Below are 18,199 nucleotides of genomic sequence, written 5' to 3'. Positions count from 1 at the left end.
CCATTGGGGCTCTGGATGGTTGATGGCCCCTTGACGCAAGGATACCTGGTCTGGAGGAATTCTCCACGGTTGCTCCACAGACAGATCGACCAGGTCCGCGAACCAGGATCTCCTGGGCCAATGTGGAGCCACCAGAATGAGCTCCGCCCCCTCCTTCAGCAGCTTGTAGATCACCTGCGGGATCAGAGGGAGGGGCGGAAACGCGTATAGAAGCCCTGGAGGCCAGTTGGACCTCAGGGCATCCGTCCCCTCCGCTTGCGCTGACTTGTAGCGGGAGAAGAACCGCTGGAGCTGTGTGTTTGCCGCCGAGGCAAACAGGTCGACCTGTGGGAGACCAAACCTCCTTACCACCTGTGCGAACAGGTCCGGATGAAGTTGCCACTCCGAGTTGTCGATGGTCTGATGGCTCAACCAATCCTCACTCACATTGCTGGTTCCGGAGATGTGATCCGCCCTCAGCGACGCTAAGTGGATCTCTGCCCATCGTCCTATGGCCTCCGCCTCTGACATGAGTCTTTTGGAGTGGGTCCCTCCTTGTCGGTTCACGTGAGCCTTTGTGGCCACATTGTCGGTCAGTAGCAGAACGTGGTGCCCCTTCAGCTGTTCTGCAAATCTCTTCAGCGCAAGCCGGGCTGCCCTGAGTTCTAGCCAATTGATGCTCCGTGCTGCCTCCGTGCTGGACCACCTGCCTTGCACCAGTTGACCTTGGCAATGCGTCCCCCAACCGTAGAGACTGGCGTCGGTCGTTACCACGATCCTGTCGGGTTCTCTGAATAGGCAGCCCTTCTCCACTGCTCGAGACTGCCACCAACTCAGAGACCGAGTCACTCTTGGTGGGATGTGAACTTTCCTGGTGGAGTTGCTGATCTTTGCTCTTTGCATTGGAAGTAAGAACCATTGAAGTTCCCTTGCATGAAGACGTGCCCAGGGAACTATGTTGAGGCAAGAAATCATGATCCCTAACAGTTGGGATAGCTGCACTACCTGCCAGGACCTGTTCCTGCGACACGACCGGATCCTGCTCCTGAGGTTGCGGATTCTTTCCGGAGACAGGGACATCTGGCAAGATACTGAGTCTATTATGGCGCCCAGGTGTTGTATGCGTGTGGCAGGGTCAGGTTGCTTTTTTCCATGTTTACGGAAAAACCGTGGTCCTGTAAGGTGTGAACTGTGACGTTTACATCTCTCACCGCTTGCTGCTGAGTCCTTGAGTGGATGATGATGTCGTCCAGATAGCACTCCAGGTGGACTGGAAGTTTGCGCAGGTGGGCCGCCACAGCTGCAAGAAGCTTCGTGAACGTTCTGGGTGCAGAAGAAAGTCCGAACGGAAGCGCCCTGTATTGGAAGTGCTTTCCGTTGTAACACAAGCGCAGGAACCTCCTGTGTGCAGGATGGATGGGCACATGCAGGTACGCCTCCTTGAGATCGATGGAGGTGAGCAGATCCCCTTGTCGCATGCAGCTTAGGATCGACTGAAGAGACTGCATTTTGAAGCGTTTGTAGGCCAGATGTCTGTTCAGGCGCTTCAGATCTAAAATGGCCCTCCACCCCCCTGAATTCTTGGGGACCAGGAAGAGAATGGAATAGAACCCCCTCCCTTCCTGTTCTGGAGGAACTGCCTCTATTGCGTTGATCTGCAGAAGATGATCTATCTCTGCCTGCATGAGAGCCCTCTTTACAGGGTTCTTGGCTAGTGGGCAGCGAACAAAGGTCCGCGGAGGAGAGGATAGAAACTCCAAGGTTAGACCCCTCCTGATGGTATTTAAGACCCACTTGTCCGAGGTTGTTTCCTCCCAACGGTCTGCATAGAATTGCAGGCAGCCCCCGATGGGAGGAGACCCCAGACGGTCACTTCCCACGTCTAAACTGACGGTTGAGGGATCCCCCACGAAAGGGCTTCCGAAAGGACCCCTGATTGGATTGTCTGCCCCTGGAAGAAAAGTTGTTTCGTTCCTGGGACCTGTCAGAGGACTGGTTAAACTGTCTTTGGGAGGAATATGAAGAGGAGGAGGCCTGGGCACCTTCCTGTGCCCGAAAGGCCTGTTTCCTGAACGAGCCCTGACCTTTCCTGTCATGCTTCCTGAAGGTGGAAGGAAGGACCTTCCTCTTATCCTTTGTCTCAATTAGGAATTTCTCTAGGGAATCCCCAAAGAGGTTCTCTCCCTTGAATGGAGCTGAAGCCAGCTTCCACTTAGCCTTCATGTCCGCCTGCCAGTGCCGAAGCCAAAGCAGGCGGCGAGAAGTGATGTTGGACGCTAGTGCCCTGGAGGCGAATTTCGCTGCATGCAGGGATGCATCAGAGGCATATTCCACAGCCGTAATGATCTTGTTAAGATCATGTTGCCAACGAGATGCTTCAGATGGAGGCTGAGATCTGAGTTGGCGCAGCCATAATAGGGATGCCCTCGTAAAGAACGAGGCAGAAGTGGATGTTTTGATCGCCCAGGCAGCCGCCTGGTGCGTTTTGAGACAAGCCTTTTCTGCCCTCTTATCCTCTGCCTTTAACCCTTTTAATAACTCGGCCGGGAGATTAGAATTAGAGGTCAGAGAGACCACAGGGGCATCCACTTCTGGAGGCTTCAATACATCCTCCAGCCTAGGTTCTAAGGGATACAATGATTTGTCTGCGCCACTGGGGTTGGCCAGGGTACCTGGCTGTGCCCATTGGCGCTGGATAACTTCCATGAACATGTCAGGGACTGGTATCAGTTCTGGGTCAGGGGTTGTTTCGCTGAACAGCCCTGCCATGAGGTCCTGGGAAGTAGAGGGGACTTCCTTGTCCTTAGGTTTGGCACCAAGCTCAGTAGAGGCTCTGGCCTTGTGTAAGATGGACTTGAATAAGGCTGGCTTAAAGAGACCAGTGAAAGAGGGCTTGTCTGGAGGCATATCCTCATCCTCCGAGAGAGCAAAGTCCTCAGCAGCCTCCTCCTCCCACGTAGACACCTCTGTGGTGATAGAAGTGCCCGGGGAATCGAGTACTCTGGTCCTCTTTTCCCCCAGGGGGCGAGTAGGCCTAGAGGCCTTGCCACCCCTGCCTTCCTGTAGCCTCATGGCTTCTACCACACCCTGGGAAATAGCCTGCGTGATGAGATCCCTCATCTCTGCTGACATAGCTGGGCCCTTGTCCTCTACAGGCCTGGATTGGGCATAGGCCTGTCCCCTGGCACTCCTAGGAGGATCTCTCTGACCCTCTGCATGAAAACAGCATTGAAAGGAGGGGATATCCTCCCTGACTGAAGAGCTAGGAGAACCTGGATAACCCAGAGAGGCTGCAGGGGATCCTGACATGGAATCCCTATCACAGAAGGATGGGGATCTATCCCCCATCTCCTCCCCCTGCTCTATCTCCCTCTGGATGGGTGGGGAAGGAACTGGCCCAGCCTCACTTGGTAAGGGTGCAGAGGGAACCTGGGGCCTAGCAGACTTGTCCTTTAGGGAGTCCTGCCCCTTGTCCCCTTGAATTTTGGGGGCCTTGCTCCCAGCTGAAGAGTGGGAAGCTTTCCCCCCAGCGCCCTTGTTTCCCTTTCTCCCCTGGCCTGAGGGATCTGGCCTACTGCGCTTTGCAGATGGCCCTGCCAGCTCCTCCCTTCGCTCCAAACCTTCATCAGCCATCCTTGGTTGATCTTGAGTCGAAGAGGTTGCTGCTGTGGGAAGGGCAGTGGACGCTGGCCCGACGGCTCCAGACGCGTCTGCAGACTCAGATGGGAGGCTGGATCAGGCACCAGGACACTCCTTGCCGCTTCCCCTTGGGTGGCTGGGGAACTTCAGGCTTGCTGGAGACCCAGGCAAGCCCTCGCAATCCTCTGCGGCTGTCTGTTGAGGCGGAGAGGCTCTGCTGCTTGCTGCTGCTTTCCGGAAGGTAAAAAAGTCTCAAAAAAATGGCCGCCGGTTCTTCTGCGCGCCAAAAGCCTCACTTAAGGGCCAGGCGCTTCTCATTGGCTGCAGCCGAAAAGCGCGCCAAAGCAGCGCTTTTCAAAATGGCCGCCGCTCTCCCGATCTGCAAAAGACGCCGTTTGGAGAAGCAAGGGCTTTTTTAAAAGCCTCTCCTCCAAAGCGACCAGGGAAACACGGGGATTGCCGTCCTTCCCTGCGCTTGCCAGCAGACGCCGGACAAGCGGCCTCGCTTGTTCCCCCAGCTGCGACTAAGCAGCTGTGGAACCGATCGCTGCCTCAGCCTTAGTTAGGTAAATCCTCTTCGATAAAAAATAGAAAAAAGGAAAATAAAAAATCAAAATAATAAAACCTGGGGAAAAATCCTAATAACAACTAAATATCACATAAAATACTCTAAAATTACTATTGGAGAACCCAGCCTATTTGCTCAATGCTGAGTGTTCCCCAAACTCGTCCTATCGGGCAGACTGAGTTTTTAAAACTGAGCCAGAAGAGGCAAAGGAGGCGTGGCCAGAGGGGAAAAATCTACTCAGTCCATGGGCAAACAGGCTGTGTTAACCCATCCTTGTACTCTCCAAGCAGCGCTATGGAGAAAAGAAGGAAGCAAGGAAGTACAGAAGGGAGGCGGAAGGAAGGAGGAAAAGAGATGGAGTGAGGGAGGAAGGAAAGAGACGGAAGGAGGAATAAAAAAGGAAGGAGGGAAAGAGACAGGAAGGGAGGGAGGAAGAAAAAAGAAGGAAGGAAGGAGAGAGAAAAGGAAAGGAAGAAAGAAAGAAAGGAGAAACGAAATAGGAAAGGAAAAAGGAGATGGGGAGGGATGGAGAGAAGTGTGTGTGTGTGTGTGTGTGTGTGAGAGAGAGAGAGAGAGAGAGAGAGAGAGAGAGAGAGAGAGAGAGAGAGAGAGAGAGAGAGAGAGAGAGAGAGACCAACCTTCAGACTTACTCACCAAGTGGTTGTAGGGGCGAAAAGAGGCCCGGAGTTGTCCTCCGAAGGCATCCCAGATGTGGATGGGGTTGTCTCGGCTGCTGCTGGCCAGGCTGTGTGGGCAGAGAAGGCATGGAAGGGGGGGCTGAGGAAGGCTGCCAGGGACCCCCAGCCAGCCGGGAACGATAGGTGGGTGCAGGGCAGGCGTAAGGCTTGGGTCTCTTTGAGGCCTGCTTTAGGCAGGGGGTATCGGAGGTGGGGACCCCTCGGAGAGCTCCAGGCAACGAAATGTCATTTTAATGCAGGCCGAGCAGTGGCCGCCCTAAGTGACCATAAAGTTATAATTCTAATTTTATTCTATTCTATTTTCTATTCCACTGTCTATTCTATTCTACTATGAATTCTCTTCTCTTCTCTTCTCTTCTCTTCTCTTCTCTATTCTATTGTACTCTTAATTCTATTCTATTCTATTCTATTTTCTATTATATTCTATATTCTTTTCTATTCTCTATTAATTCTATTTTCTATTATATTCTATTCTATATTCTATTTTCTATTCTATTTTATTCTTTTCTATTTTCTATTCTATTCTATTCTGAATTCTATTCTATTCTATATTCTCTTCTCTATTCTATTGTACTCTTAATTCTATTCTATTCTGTTTTCTATTCTATTCTATTATATTTTCTATTACATTCTATATTCTATTCTATTCTCTATTAATTCTATTCTCTATTCTATTCTATTTTCTATTCTATATTCTATTTTCTATTCTATTCTCTGAATTCTATTCTATTCTCTATTCTATTGTACTCTTAATTCTATTCTATTCTATTTTCTATTCTATTCTATTTTCTATTCTATTTTCTATTCTATTCTATATTCTCTATTCTATTCTATTTTATTCTTTTCTATTTTCTATTCTATCCTACTCTGAATTCTATTCTATTCCCTATTCTATTCTATTCTCTATTCCCTTTTCTGTTGGTCCATTCTATTGACTTCCTTGACCAACCTGGCCATTAGGTGACTGAAGGCAGGAAGAAGAACGGAAGGGAGCAACTTACAAGCAAGTTTCCGGCTGGGAGGAATTCATCAGCGGGAACCAGCAGTAGTCGTAGAGGGTGTCTCCTTCCGCCATGCGCAGCACGGGGCTCTGTGGAGGGAAAGAGGGGGAGACGTGGGCTCCGGGGAGGGGACTCCAGAAGGTCGATGGGACTCACCCCCCCCAAAGGCTCGGGGGCCCTTCTTTCTCAACCTCAAAAAAGATGGGAGGGGGGGACTTCAACTCCCAGAATTTCCCCCAAGGATCGGCTCCCCCAAGACCAAAGAGGTGTGAATTCACCTTCCTTCCGCTTGGCTCTCCTTCCTTCCTTCCTTTTCTATCTCCTTCCTAACTCTCTGTCCCTCCCGGCCTCCTTCTTCCTTTTCTATTTCATTTCTCCCTCCCTCCTTCTCTCCTTTCCTGCTTCCTTTTCTCTCTCTCTCTCTCTTTCCTTCCTCTCTCCTTCCTTTTCTATTTCATTCCTCCTCTTCCTTTCCTTTTCTATTGTCTTCCTTTTCTCATCTCCTTCCTTCCTCTTTTTTCTTCCTCCCTTCCTTCCTGTCTCTTTCCTTCCTTCCTTTTCCTTCCTCCATTTGTCTCTTTCCTCCCTCCGTCCATGTCTCTTTTCCTCCTTCCTTCCTCTTCCCTTCTGTACTTTCTTGCTTCCTTCCTTCCTTTTCTATCTCCTGCCTACCTCTCTCTTCCTCCCCATCTCCTTTTTCCTTTCACTTCTCCCTCCTTCCTTCCTTTTTCCTGTTGTTTTCCTCCTTCCTCTCTCCCCACCTCGTTCCTTTTCTATTTCCTTCCTCCCTCCCTTCCTTTTCTATCTCCTTCCTTCCTCTCCCTTCCTTTTCTTTCTCCCCCTTTCCTTTCCCTTCCTTTTCTATCTCCTTTCTTCCTCTCCTTTCTTTCTCTATCTCCTTCCTTCCTCTCCTTTCCTTTTCTTTCTCCTTCCTACATCTCCTCCCTTCCTTTTCTTTCTTTCTTTTCTATCTCCTTCCTACCTCTCCCTGTCCCTCCCCATCTCCGTCTTCCTTTTCTATTTCATTTCTCCTTTTCTCCCTTCCTTTACTCTTCCTTCCTTCCTTTTCTATCTCTTTCCCACTCTCTCTGTCCCTCCCCATCGCCTTCCTTTTCTTTCATTTCTTCCTCCCGCCTTCCTTCTTTCTTTTCTATTTTCTTCCTTCCTTCCTCTCTCTCTCCCCATCTCTTTCCTTCCTTTTCTGTTTCCTTTCTCTCTCTCTCTCCCTCCTTTCTTCTTTCATTTTTCTTCCTTCCTTCCTTTTTTATCTCCTCCCTCCCTTCCAGAGTGTGGCCTGTTTGTCCGACATGCCCACAACTCCGCAGTCACAACTCAGGCTCCACGCTGCAGTTAGCGTTATTTGGGAGAAAACAGTAGAAGAAAAAAGGAGTACAGCCAGTCCTCGACTTACGACCATCCCTTTAGAAACTGAAGTGAGAGCAGCACTGAAAAAACCATTCTCACACTTGTGGCCATTGTCACATCTTTAAAATTTAGGCACTTGGCAACTTGCATTTTTTACAAAGGTGAGGGACCTCCTCGGCCTGCTTCCGATAAGTAAAGGAAATGGAAGAAGCCAGATTTGCTTAACGACGGCGTGATTCACTAAACAACAGTGCCCCCCCCCCAAAAAAATGGGTGTGACTCCCTTAAGAACTGCCTGACTTAGCAACAGAAATTCAGTCCCCAATTGGAGTTGTAAATCAAGGACTGGCCTCTATTAAGTAGATGTGCTGATTTATACATTGACTTATTCACAGGCAAGTCCTCGACTTATGACCACAAGAGAGCCCAACTTTTCAGTTGCTAAGTGAGACGTTCGTTAAGCGAGCGTCGCTCTGTTTCACGACCTTTCTGGCACACTGAGGCCGTCGTAAATGTGAGTCAGTTGCCAAGCCTCTGAATATCGGCGCAAGCGGCAACGGTCGTAAGTGTGGGGAAAACGTCCCTGTTTTCAGCACCGCTGTAACTTTGAAACGAAGCTGTTGTAAGTCGAGGACTGCCGGGGAGCCCAAACGGAGCAACAAACCCACCTACCATTTCAGCCACGTCTCCCCACTGCTCCGCGTAGAACTCCAGGGGAAGGTTGTATATCCGCAATATGTTGTCGGCACTGTTGGTAACCAGGCAGGTTCCATCGGGGGCCCTGTAGAAGGAGGGGAGGGGGTCAGAAACCCCCCAAAAGAGGGTCTCCCCCATTCAGGAGGGGTTCCGTCCCCGGCCTATCACGCTAAGCGAGTCGGGTTTGTTTCAGCCACAAACAGGGGGAGGACGATGACACAAAGCTGACCCACAAGAGAAGTTGTGTTACTTTGGCCAAACCAAGGATGATTTCATTCCCGTGTTTCTGAGCCTCAGCAAGAGGGGTGGACTTCAACTCCCAGAATTCTCTAGCCAGCAATGGAGAATCGATAGTCCGGGGCTGCAAGGGGCCCGGGAGGTCATCTAGTCCAACCCTGCTCCAACAGGACATTGTGAGAAGTGATTTTCTGTCTTTTGATCCTCCAGTTGCAGGGCTACATAGCCACACCCACCCCAGTCACATGACACACACCCCCAGCAAGCCAAAGAAAGAAAGAAGGAAGGAAGGAAAGAAAAGGGAGAAAGAAAGAGAAGGAAAGGAAGGAAGGAAAGAAAAGGGAGAAAGAAAGAGAAAGAAAGAGAAAGGAATGAAGGAATGAAAGAAAAGAGAGAAAAAAAGAGAACGAGAAGGAAAGGAAGAAAGAAGGAAAGAAAAGGGAGAAAGAAAGAGAAAGAAACGAAGGAAGGATGGAAAGAAAAAGGAGAAAGAAAGAGAAAAAAGGAAGGAAGGAAAGAAAAGGGAGAAAGAGAAAGAAAGAGAAAGAAAGGAATGAAGGAATGAAAGAAAAGGGAGAAAGAAAGAACGAGAAGGAAAGGAAGAAGGAAGGAAGGAAAGAAAAGGGAGAAAGAAAGAGAAATGGGAAAAAAGAAGGAAGGAAAGAAAGGGGAGAAAGAAAGAGAAATGGGAAAAAAGAAGGAAGGAAAGAAAGGGGAGAAAGAAGGAGAAAGAAAGAAAGGAAGGAAGGAAAGAAAAGGGAGAGGGAAAGAGAAATGGAAAGGAAGGAAAGAAAAGAGAGAAAGAAATAGAAAGAAAGATGGAAGGAAGGAAGGAAAAGGGAGAGAAAGAGAAAGAAAGGAGGAAGGAAAGAAAAGGGTGAATGAAAGAAATAAAGAGAAATGGAAAGAAAGGAAGGATGGAAAGAAAAGGGAGAAAGAAAGAAAGAAAAAGAAAGGGAAGGAGGGAGGGAAGAAGGAGAAGAAGGAAGGACTACAACCTGGCATTAGACGCTGCTTTAGAGGATAATCCAGACCTAGAAGGGACCCGAAGGTCATCTAGTCCAACCCCGCTCCAGCACGACATTGTTAAAGCGACTTTCCGTCTTTTGATTCCCCTGGTCACATGATTACGTAGTCACGCCCACCCAGTCACATGACCCCCAAGCAAGCCACGCCCACCAAGCCACGCCCACTGATTAGGGGCGACATAATAGCAGAATGCCAGTATTTGGGGGGGGCTGCCCCAAAGAAGGGGGGGGACACCCATTCTCCAAAGAAGGCTGGAGAAGAAGCAACGGATGGAAACTAAGCGAGGAGAGAAGCAACCTCGAATGAAGAAGGAACTTCCTGACAAGGAGGACAATTCACCCGTGGAACTGCTTGCCACCAGAAGTTGTGAGTGCTCCCACACTGGAGGTTTTGAAGAAGAGACTGGACAGCCTGGCCTAGGGTCTCTCCTGCTCAAGCAGGGGGTTGGACTAGAAGACCTCCAAGGTCCCTTCCAGCTGAGGGAGGGCAGTGGGAAGGGGGCCACCGGAAAAGCTCCCCGCTGGCTACTCACCACTTGCAGCCCTTCAAGAAGTTTTCGGGGGCGCGGCTGTACTCGGCCCAGGAGCCTGTCAAAAGCCGGGGGGCCTCGGCGAAGTCGTACGCTGGGAAGCTGGGAGACAAGAGGAGAAACGCGCCGGTCGGTTGCATCTCGCGAATTAATCTACTCACTGCCCCTATCAAGGCTGCTAACTAATCTGCCTTCCGCTACCGCCGAGTTTGGGTCATGAAAAGAACCTGCAAGGAAATAACCAAGCTCAGAGACCCCCAAGGACCCCACAGTCCTCCTCCTCCTCCTCTCTGCAAACCCCACTCCCTTCTAGCACTGATGATGTTACCTAGCTGGGTCATGAAACGTCTGCAAAAAACCCAACACACACACACCCCCGCCCAAGCTCAGAGACCCCCTCACTAAGCTGCCTTCCCCCAACTCCAACCACCCCATGCCTCAAAAACAAGGGCCCGGAGGCCTCCAAGGTCCCTTCCCACCAGGGGTGAAATGCTACTGGTTCGGTCCCGAACCGGTAGTAAAAAACACTTTAAAAAGGTTTTTTTTTTTAAAAAGAGTTCCGACACAGCTGATCTTCAGAACTTTTTTAAAAAAACTTTTTAAGCATTTTTTTTTACTACAGATTCTCCGGAAATGTAGGGGTGGGGGCCATTTTTGCTCCCAGCAGACTTCCCTTCCCTGAAGCCTGCTAGGTCAAAAATGAAGGGGGGAGGGGATGCTGAGAAAGATAGAAAGAAAGAAAGGAAAAAAGAAGGAAGGTGAAAACAGGGAGGAAGAAAGGGAATGAAAGAGAAAGAAAGAAAATGGAGAAAGAAAAAGAGAAAGAAAGGGAGGGAGGGAAAAAGGAGGGGAAGGAAGGAAGAAAGGGAAGGAAAGGGAGAAAGAGAAAGAAAGAAGGAAAGAAAGAAAAGGGAGAAAGAAAGAGAAAGAAAGAAAAAGAAAGGGAGGGAGGGAAAAAGGAAAGGAAGGAAGGAAAGGAAAGGGAGAGAGAAAGAGAAAGAAAGGGAAGGAGAAAGGGAAAAAGGCAAGCAAGGAAGGAAGGAAGGGAAGGAAAGGGAGAAAGAGAAAAAAAGAAAGAAGGAAAGAAAAGGGAGAAAGAGAAAGAAAAAGAAAGGGAGGGAGGGAAAAAGGAAAGGAAGGAAGGTAGGAAGGAAAGGAAAGGGAGAAAGAGAAAGGAAGGAAGGAAAGAAAAGGGAGGAAGAAAGAGAAATAAAAAGAAGAGGGAGGGAGGGAAAAAGGAACGGAATGAAGGAAAGAAAGAAAACGGAGAGAGAAAGAAAAAGAAAGAAGGAAGGAAGGAAGGAAAGAAAAGGGAGAAAGAAAGAAAAAGGAGAAAGAGAAAGAAAGAAAAAGGGAGGGTGGGAAAAAGGAGAGGAAGGAAGGAAGGAAAGAAAAGGGAAAAAGAGAAAGAGAAAGAAAGAAGGGAGGAAGGAAGGAAAAGAGAGAAAGAAAGAACGGAAAGAAAAAGGGGAAAGAAAGAGAAAGAAAGGGAGTGAGGGAGGGAAAAAGGAAAGGAAGGAAGGACTACAAACCTGGCATTAGACGCAGCTTCAGAGGATAATCCAGACCTAGAAGGGACCTGAAGGTCATCTAGTCTAACCCCGCTCCAGCACGACATTGTTAAAGCGACTTTCCGTCTTTTGATCCCCCCGTCACATGACTCCATAGTCACGCCCACCCAGTCATGTGACCACCACCCCTAGCAAGCCACGCCCACAGAACCGGTAGTTAAAAAAAAGACTTCCCCACTGCTTCCCCCCCCCCTCTTCTACGCCCACATTCATACCCCTAAACCCAGTTGTGTTCCATTCAGAAGACAGGCCGGGAACCCGACTCACTAATATTTCCCTCCGTCGGTCCACGCTCCCCTTTCCTCCGCCGCTTCCTCCTCCTTCTCAGGGGGCAGCTTTTCCTCAGAGTCCCGCACAGCGTCCTCTAACTCTTCCCCCTCTGGAGAAAGTGGCCGGACAGCTGGGCTTCCTTCGTCTTCTTCAGCCCCGTTTCGCCCCGGCACCTTAGAAGCTGGTCCAGATGTTTCTCCAGCATCTCCACCGCTGTCGTCGGCCAACTGGGGCAAGGCCGGCATAACCGCGCCCTCCGCAGGGAGTTTGACATCCATCAGGATCCTCGTGCCGAGGCGGCCACTAAGCGAGACTCTACTTCCAGAAGCCTTTATTCCTGGCTGGAGGCAAAAATCCCAGTTCAGCTCGGGGAGAAATCGGATTTATTCATCCCAGCTTAGGAAGGGAAAGGAGACCAAGCGGAAGGGAGATTTCTGCAGATTTGAAAAACAAAACCCCCAAAATATCAGCGCTGTTAATTATGTTGAATATTAAGCAAGTTAATATTCCGCACCCAAAAACAGAATTAATTTAGTAGCCTGATAAAAGGTTTTCCTTGTATTGGACAAAGTGAGGAAAGGGACATTTTAAAACCAAGATACTAGTCCTTTGGAATACAGGCAATCCTTGACTTACAACTGTTCGTTTTGGGACCGCTGAAAGTTACAACCGGACTGAAATAAATGGGATGGATGAGCGTTTTTCACACTTCACACGCAGGCAGACGATCAAAATTCAGACACTTGACAACGACTCATATTTACGACGGCCACTGTGTCGCGTGATCTTCTTTGGAGACCATCTAACAAGCCAAGTCAATGGGGAGAGCCAGAGTCACTTAACAACCGTGTGACTAACTAAAGAACCGCAGCGATTCACTTAGCAACGTTGCGGCGTGATGGGAAAGCGTTGACACGCGTCTGGCTGTGCGGAGAGGGAGGGTCGACACGTGTTCACCGTTGTAGCGGTGTGAACGGTGCGAAGCGTGTAGGGTTACGGAGCGCCATCAGGGGCCAGCTCCGGGCCTCCCCGCGGCAGCTTTCCCCGGGAGGAGGAGGCGAAAGGCGGCCCTCCTTCTCCTTCCCTGCCGTAAGCTTCTTCCCGGCGTTGAGGCGATGGGCGGCGAAAGGGGGCCGCCATGACACTTCGGGCACCGCCCTCTGGAACCACGCCGCGTCTCGCGAGAGTTGGAGGATGTTTCGGGCGCCGCGCCATCTTTTTTTGCGCATAGAGATAAGAAACTGAAGAATAGACACCCCAGAGATTTAAATTGAAACTTCCGGGTACAGTGTTGTCTTTAAATTCCTCCCAGTCTCCTGATGATTGGCCAGCCATCTTCCATGCCTAAGGCGGGACTAGAACTCCCAGTCTCCTGGTGATTGGCCCAAAGTCACCCAGCCATCTTCCATGCCTAAGGCGGGACTAGAACTCCCAGTCTCCTGGTGATTGGCTCAAAGTCACCCAGCCATCTTCCATGCCTAAGGCGGGACTAGAACTCCCAGTCTCCTGGTGATTGGCCCAAAGTCACCCAGCCATCTTCCATGCCTAAGGCGGGACTAGAACTCCCAGTCTCCTGGTGATTGACCCAAAGTCACCCAGCTATCTTCCATGCCTAAGGCGGGACTAGAACTCCCAGTCTCCTGGTGATTGGCTCAAAGTCACCCAGCCATCTTCCATGCCTAAGGCGGGACTAGAACTCCCAGTCTCCTGGTGATTGGCCCAAAGTCACCCAGCCATCTTCCATGCCTAAGGTGGGACTAGAACTCCCAGTCTCCTGATGATTGGCTCAAAATCACCCAGCCGGTTTTCATGCCTAAGGTGGGACTAGAACTCCCAGGCTCCGGTGATTGGCCCAAAGTCACCCAGCCATCTTCCATGCCTAAGGCGGGACTAGAACTCCCAGTCTCCTGGTGATTGGCCCAAAGTCACCCAGCCATCTTCCATGCCTAAGGCGGGACTAGAACTCCCAGTCTCCTGGTGATTGACCCAAAGTCACCCAGCTATCTTCCATGCCTAAGGCGGGACTAGAACTCCCAGTCTCCTGGTGATTGGCTCAAAGTCACCCAGCCATCTTCCATGCCTAAGGCGGGACTAGAACTCCCAGTCTCCTGGTGATTGGCTCAAAGTCACCCAGCCATCTTCCATGCCTAAGGCGGGACTAGAACTCCCAGTCTCCTGGTGATTGGCTCAAAGTCACCCAGCCATCTTCCATGCCTAAGGCGGGACTAGAACTCCCAGTCTCCTGGTGATTGATCCAGTCACCCAGCCAGATTTTATGGGTAAGGCACAACTCTTCTATCTATCTGGGGTTACCACAAACTAGGTTTCCATGCCATGGAAATGCTGATCTTGTGCCTTTAACTGACCCCCTTGAGGCCACGTGCCGGATTCACGTGGCAAGAATGACACCAGTCCCCAGAAGGGCAGTGGCCTCTCAAGTCCAGGGCCCACGAGGGACGCTTGGCAGTCATCCAAAAATGACAAAGTCTGAAACGGAGCTGAGTGCGAAAGAGATCAGTGCCCAAGAATGTTAATTTGCTACAGGGAACAGGACATCCGCAAGGCGGGGGACAAAAAAATCAAGCTCATGGCCTGAAGATCGGTGTTAAAGATCAAGATGTGACTTCTGATCTCCCCCGTGCTCATCCGGGGAAGGCAACCGAGCGGAGAAGACCGGCCGGCAACGGGTCCAAGGGTCACGCATGGGCTTTAAAGGACCAGCGTCCAGCGGAGGAACGACGGCAGGTCCTTCAAGGCGTCTCCTGGCCACCATGAGCTTCCTCGTCCGTCCTTGGGCCAAAAGGGACGTCCGGGATGTGGTGCGGCTGGTTAGGGTGAGAAGCGGGACGGTGGGGGACTGGGAAGGGTAGAAGAAGGGGTGTCTCAAGGGGTCAGGAGGAAGGCGGTGGGGTGGAGATTGACCGTAATTTTATTTTGGATTGATTCTTTCTGTGCCATGAATCCAGCGGTGGGGTTTCACATTTTGTTACCACCGGTTCTCCATCTGTGCGCCTGCTCCCTTCCGTGCATGCGCCCAGCCTTCAACCCATAGGCTTTACTCACACGTGCGCCTTCTGCGCATGCGTTCTGTTTAGAAAGCTTTTTTTAAAATTGGGGGGGGGGATGATGCAGTTTTTGCAAGAGCGAATCTCCATCGCACGGCTACGCTTTTTATTCCTCCAAATAATGGTCACCGCTTATTGTAGCGAGTCAGCCTCCTAACTTCAGTCCAGGCTCTGCAATTACCTTCTCTCCCCCCCCCCCCAAACCTGCAGAAACGGGGGAATCGGTCATTATCATTAACACTCTCTCCCACGCCTGGCCTCACCTCCGGAGGTAAGGGGCGGGGAAGAGCAGATCTCCCGGGGATACAAATATTCCCCAAGTGGCCACCATCCCTGGTGCCCCCCCCCCCCATACTAGAAAACGGGAGAGGAGTAAAATAATGCTACGCTTTGGAAACGCGGATCTCCAACGCCAGGTCCACGCCAGGAGGTTCGGGGCTTCCCTCCAGGCCACCTGCACAGCCAGCAGCCGCGTCCACAGGCTCCGTGGGGAAATGCGGGCCGTGAGAAAGGGGAGCAAGTGCGCTCGCCCGCCTGCCCGCTCCAATCTCGCCCGCCCAGGTCCCAAACCAGGCTCTTCGGTTTGAGTTCTCCAGCAGCCTCTGGCAAGGTGTCTTCCCCGCCCCGCTCGGGCTGAAAGAAAATAAAGACAATAAAATATAAAGTGCTGCTTTACCTTTCTCTGCTGCTTCTCTCCCAGGCTGGATCCAAGGGGAGATCCCTGTCCTAGTCTTCCTCCTGCCCACGTGGGCTTCAGGCACCAAAGGCGCCGGGGGAATATTGCTCAGGACTCCGCTGCCCTGGCTGGCTCCCGTGACGGAGGGCGAGAGAGAAGCGGCAGCTGGAACGAGGTCCAGTGCGGTCCCCGGCCCTTCCCCAGAGGATCCAGGGACAGGGAGGGACCCTCCTTCCACCCCGCTGTTTCTGGGGGCGCAGAGCCCTGGGGGAGCCTGGCAGGGTGGGCGAGTCCTCCGCTCTTCTTCCTTCCTCGGCTGTGGAAGAAGCCCGCGCTTCTTTCGACTGGGCAGGAGCGGGGGGGGGGAGCGAGCAGGAGGGGGGAGCTTTGGGGGCTAATGGGGCTTGGGTTTAGCCTCCCTGGACGTCGCAGCAACCCCAAGGGCGCCGATCTCGGCCTTTTTCGCATCGGGGCCTGCTGCAAGAGGGAGGGAGTGAAGACCTTTTCAGGCCAGCGCAAAGGACTTCCCCGGACTTGCTTTGCTGAGCACGGGCGACGGGCCCCCGCACCTCCACCACCAGCAATCCGGAAAAGGTCTTCACTTCACCGCCAGTTGTGGTTGAGGCAGTCAATGGGGAGGGGGGGATCTGGCAGGCCCTGTTACTTTCTCAAACTGATCCCCCCCCCCCCCCATGCATCCGTTCCCAGGTCCTTCTGGCTGGAGGGGCAGAGAGGAGCCAAAGCCTGGCTTTTCCAGAGGTGTCTGTGGATGGAAGCCTCCCTGGGGCTTTCTATGCCCCTTGACAAGCTTCTCTTCAATGTAGGTTTTCTGGCCATGAAAAAGAGCGTTGAGTGTCTTAGTTCAAGGCCAGTTTGACATTCCTTTGAAAGACTCTTTGAATCTTGTGCTGCACAAAAGGTCTGTTTATATTGGGAAGGAAAGTTGGGTTCTGCCAGCTAGAATGTTTCTGATTCGGCCATTACTAAGTCAGTTACAGGTTTTTTTTTAATGCTCCAGATGATAATGAGTCTCTTAAAGCCAGACCTTTTCTGTTTTTACTACTTTTATTCATTTTTCAACACACTGTTGCCCTGCCTGGTTGATGCTCTCAGGACAAACCATATAAACATATCCCATCCTCATTCTGATACTGTGAAGTCTGCTCTTCTCTGCAACCTTAACACAGATAATAAGATTTGTACTGTTCATGGGATGAGTCAAATGTACAGAAACATAAGCGAGGGCACTAGGTGCTGAATTATGCGCAGACACCACCGCCTGCTTTAAAGTAAGGCATCCCCTCCAAAATAAGACTTAATATCGGTTTTTTTATACATTAAATCATCATTGGAGCACAGAACCAGTTGTTAAATTATTTGAATCCCACCACTGGCCTGCTGTGCCTTGTTCCGATGTTCCCCAGGTGCACGAGACAGGCAAGGGCTGCGCGAAGGCTGTATGTTTGGGCAAGGCAAAAGGGGAGCGTGGGGGGCTATTTACTATCCATCCATCCATCCACCCATCCATCCATCCATCCATCCCTGTGTGTCTGAGTCTAGGTTGAGTGTCCATTTCTCTCCGTGGCGTTTCCCTTTAATCTCCTGTCCAAGGGCCTCTTCCAGGCGATCCTGGAGAATTAGGAATTTGCATGAAGTCTGTGTGAGTTGATGTAACAGGAAGGGAAAGGGGGATTGAAAGAGGAGGGGGAGGAGAGGGGGAGGGGAGGGGGAGGGGAAGTGTTAGATTTTGGCAACGAGAGAACAGACTCCGGACACGTAGTGACTTATCAGCTCTTTATTAGTAGTAGTAGTGATCCAGCTTGTTCTGTGGTCGGAGGGTTCCCCTTTTATAGGAATCGGGTACGCCTCTCGACCAATCAGAACGATACCTGTTTCCCGCCGTAGCGGCGGACCAGAGAGGAGACTTACTGCGATATATGCTAATATCTAACACCCCTCCCCTCTTCGACGGAGCATTCCGGTTTGTTACATAGTCCTTAAGATAAGTGGGTGTTTGCCTTACACGGGTGGAACGCCGCAGTTCTGGTTGACTAAGAGTGGTTTCAGGATCGGTTGCTTTTTCTGTTTCGCGTTCGGGGGTCTGTTGGTTTTCGTTGCTTTGGCGTTGTTTGGTTTCGCCTTCGACCTCTTGTTCTACCCTGGGCTCGCAGGTGTCCCGATTCTCTGTGTTGGGGTTCTCCAATGGCTGACTTTGTGCTGGCAGATAATTTTCGTCTGCAGCCCGTAGGTCTGAGTGTGTCAGGCGACCTCGTAGTTGATTGATGTGCCGTTTCCAATTTTGTCCATCTTCAAGCTCTAGCAAATATGATCGTGGACCTGTGATGCCAATGACCCTTGCCGGCATCCACAATGTTCCCCTGCATAGTTGTGGGCGTATACTGAATGCCCTATGCTAAAATTCCGAATTTTGCTTGTTGAGTCTGGGGGCGATGTGGCAGAGTAATTTGGGTGAAGACGGTCCAGGTGAGACCGTAGACGGTGGCCCATGAGTAGTTCAGCTTGGCTCCTACCCGTCGTTGCGCTGGGGGTAATATGCTGAATTAGGAGGTAATGGTCGATGCGTGTTTGCCAATCACCTGGACCCATCCTAGCAAGGGCCTCTTTTGCGGATCACACCATTCTCTCCGCCTGTCCGTTCGATGCCGGATGGAATGGTGCAACGAGGGCATGCCGAATTTCCTGACCTGCTAAGTACGTTTCAAATTGCATGGCCGTGAATTGGGGCCCATTATCGGAGACCAGGAGGTCGGGCAGGCCATGAGTGGCGAAAAATCGCCGTAGAACCTTAATGACTGCCTCTGCCGTGGTTGAAGTCATTAGGACTACTTCTAGCCATTTGGAGTATGCGTCCACAA

At 51.0% G+C, this 18,199-nt stretch overlaps 1 protein-coding gene across 1 annotated transcript; it reads right to left on the bottom strand.

Moving 5' to 3' along the window:
• Positions 1 to 3,692: 3,692 nt before the first annotated feature.
• On the bottom strand, positions 3,693 to 15,318 carry LOC309393941 (telomerase Cajal body protein 1-like). Its single transcript, XM_081956564.1, has 7 exons — positions 15,035 to 15,318; positions 11,580 to 11,923; positions 9,745 to 9,843; positions 7,923 to 8,031; positions 5,886 to 5,974; positions 4,841 to 4,931; positions 3,693 to 3,845 (listed from the first exon to the last, which is right to left on the bottom strand). The coding sequence occupies exons 2-7, from the start codon at positions 11,858 to 11,860 to the stop codon at positions 3,765 to 3,767; spliced, it is 750 nt and encodes a 249-aa protein (XP_081812690.1). The 5' UTR covers positions 11,861 to 11,923; positions 15,035 to 15,318; the 3' UTR covers positions 3,693 to 3,764.
• Between the last annotated feature and the right edge of the window lie 2,881 nt (positions 15,319 to 18,199).

Source organism: Natrix helvetica (assembly GCF_964273705.1).
Source record: "Natrix helvetica genome assembly, chromosome: 5".
In the NCBI taxonomy this organism is placed as follows: Eukaryota; Metazoa; Chordata; class Lepidosauria; order Squamata; family Natricidae; genus Natrix; species Natrix helvetica.
This window is presented reverse-complemented; position numbering and strand designations above follow the sequence as displayed.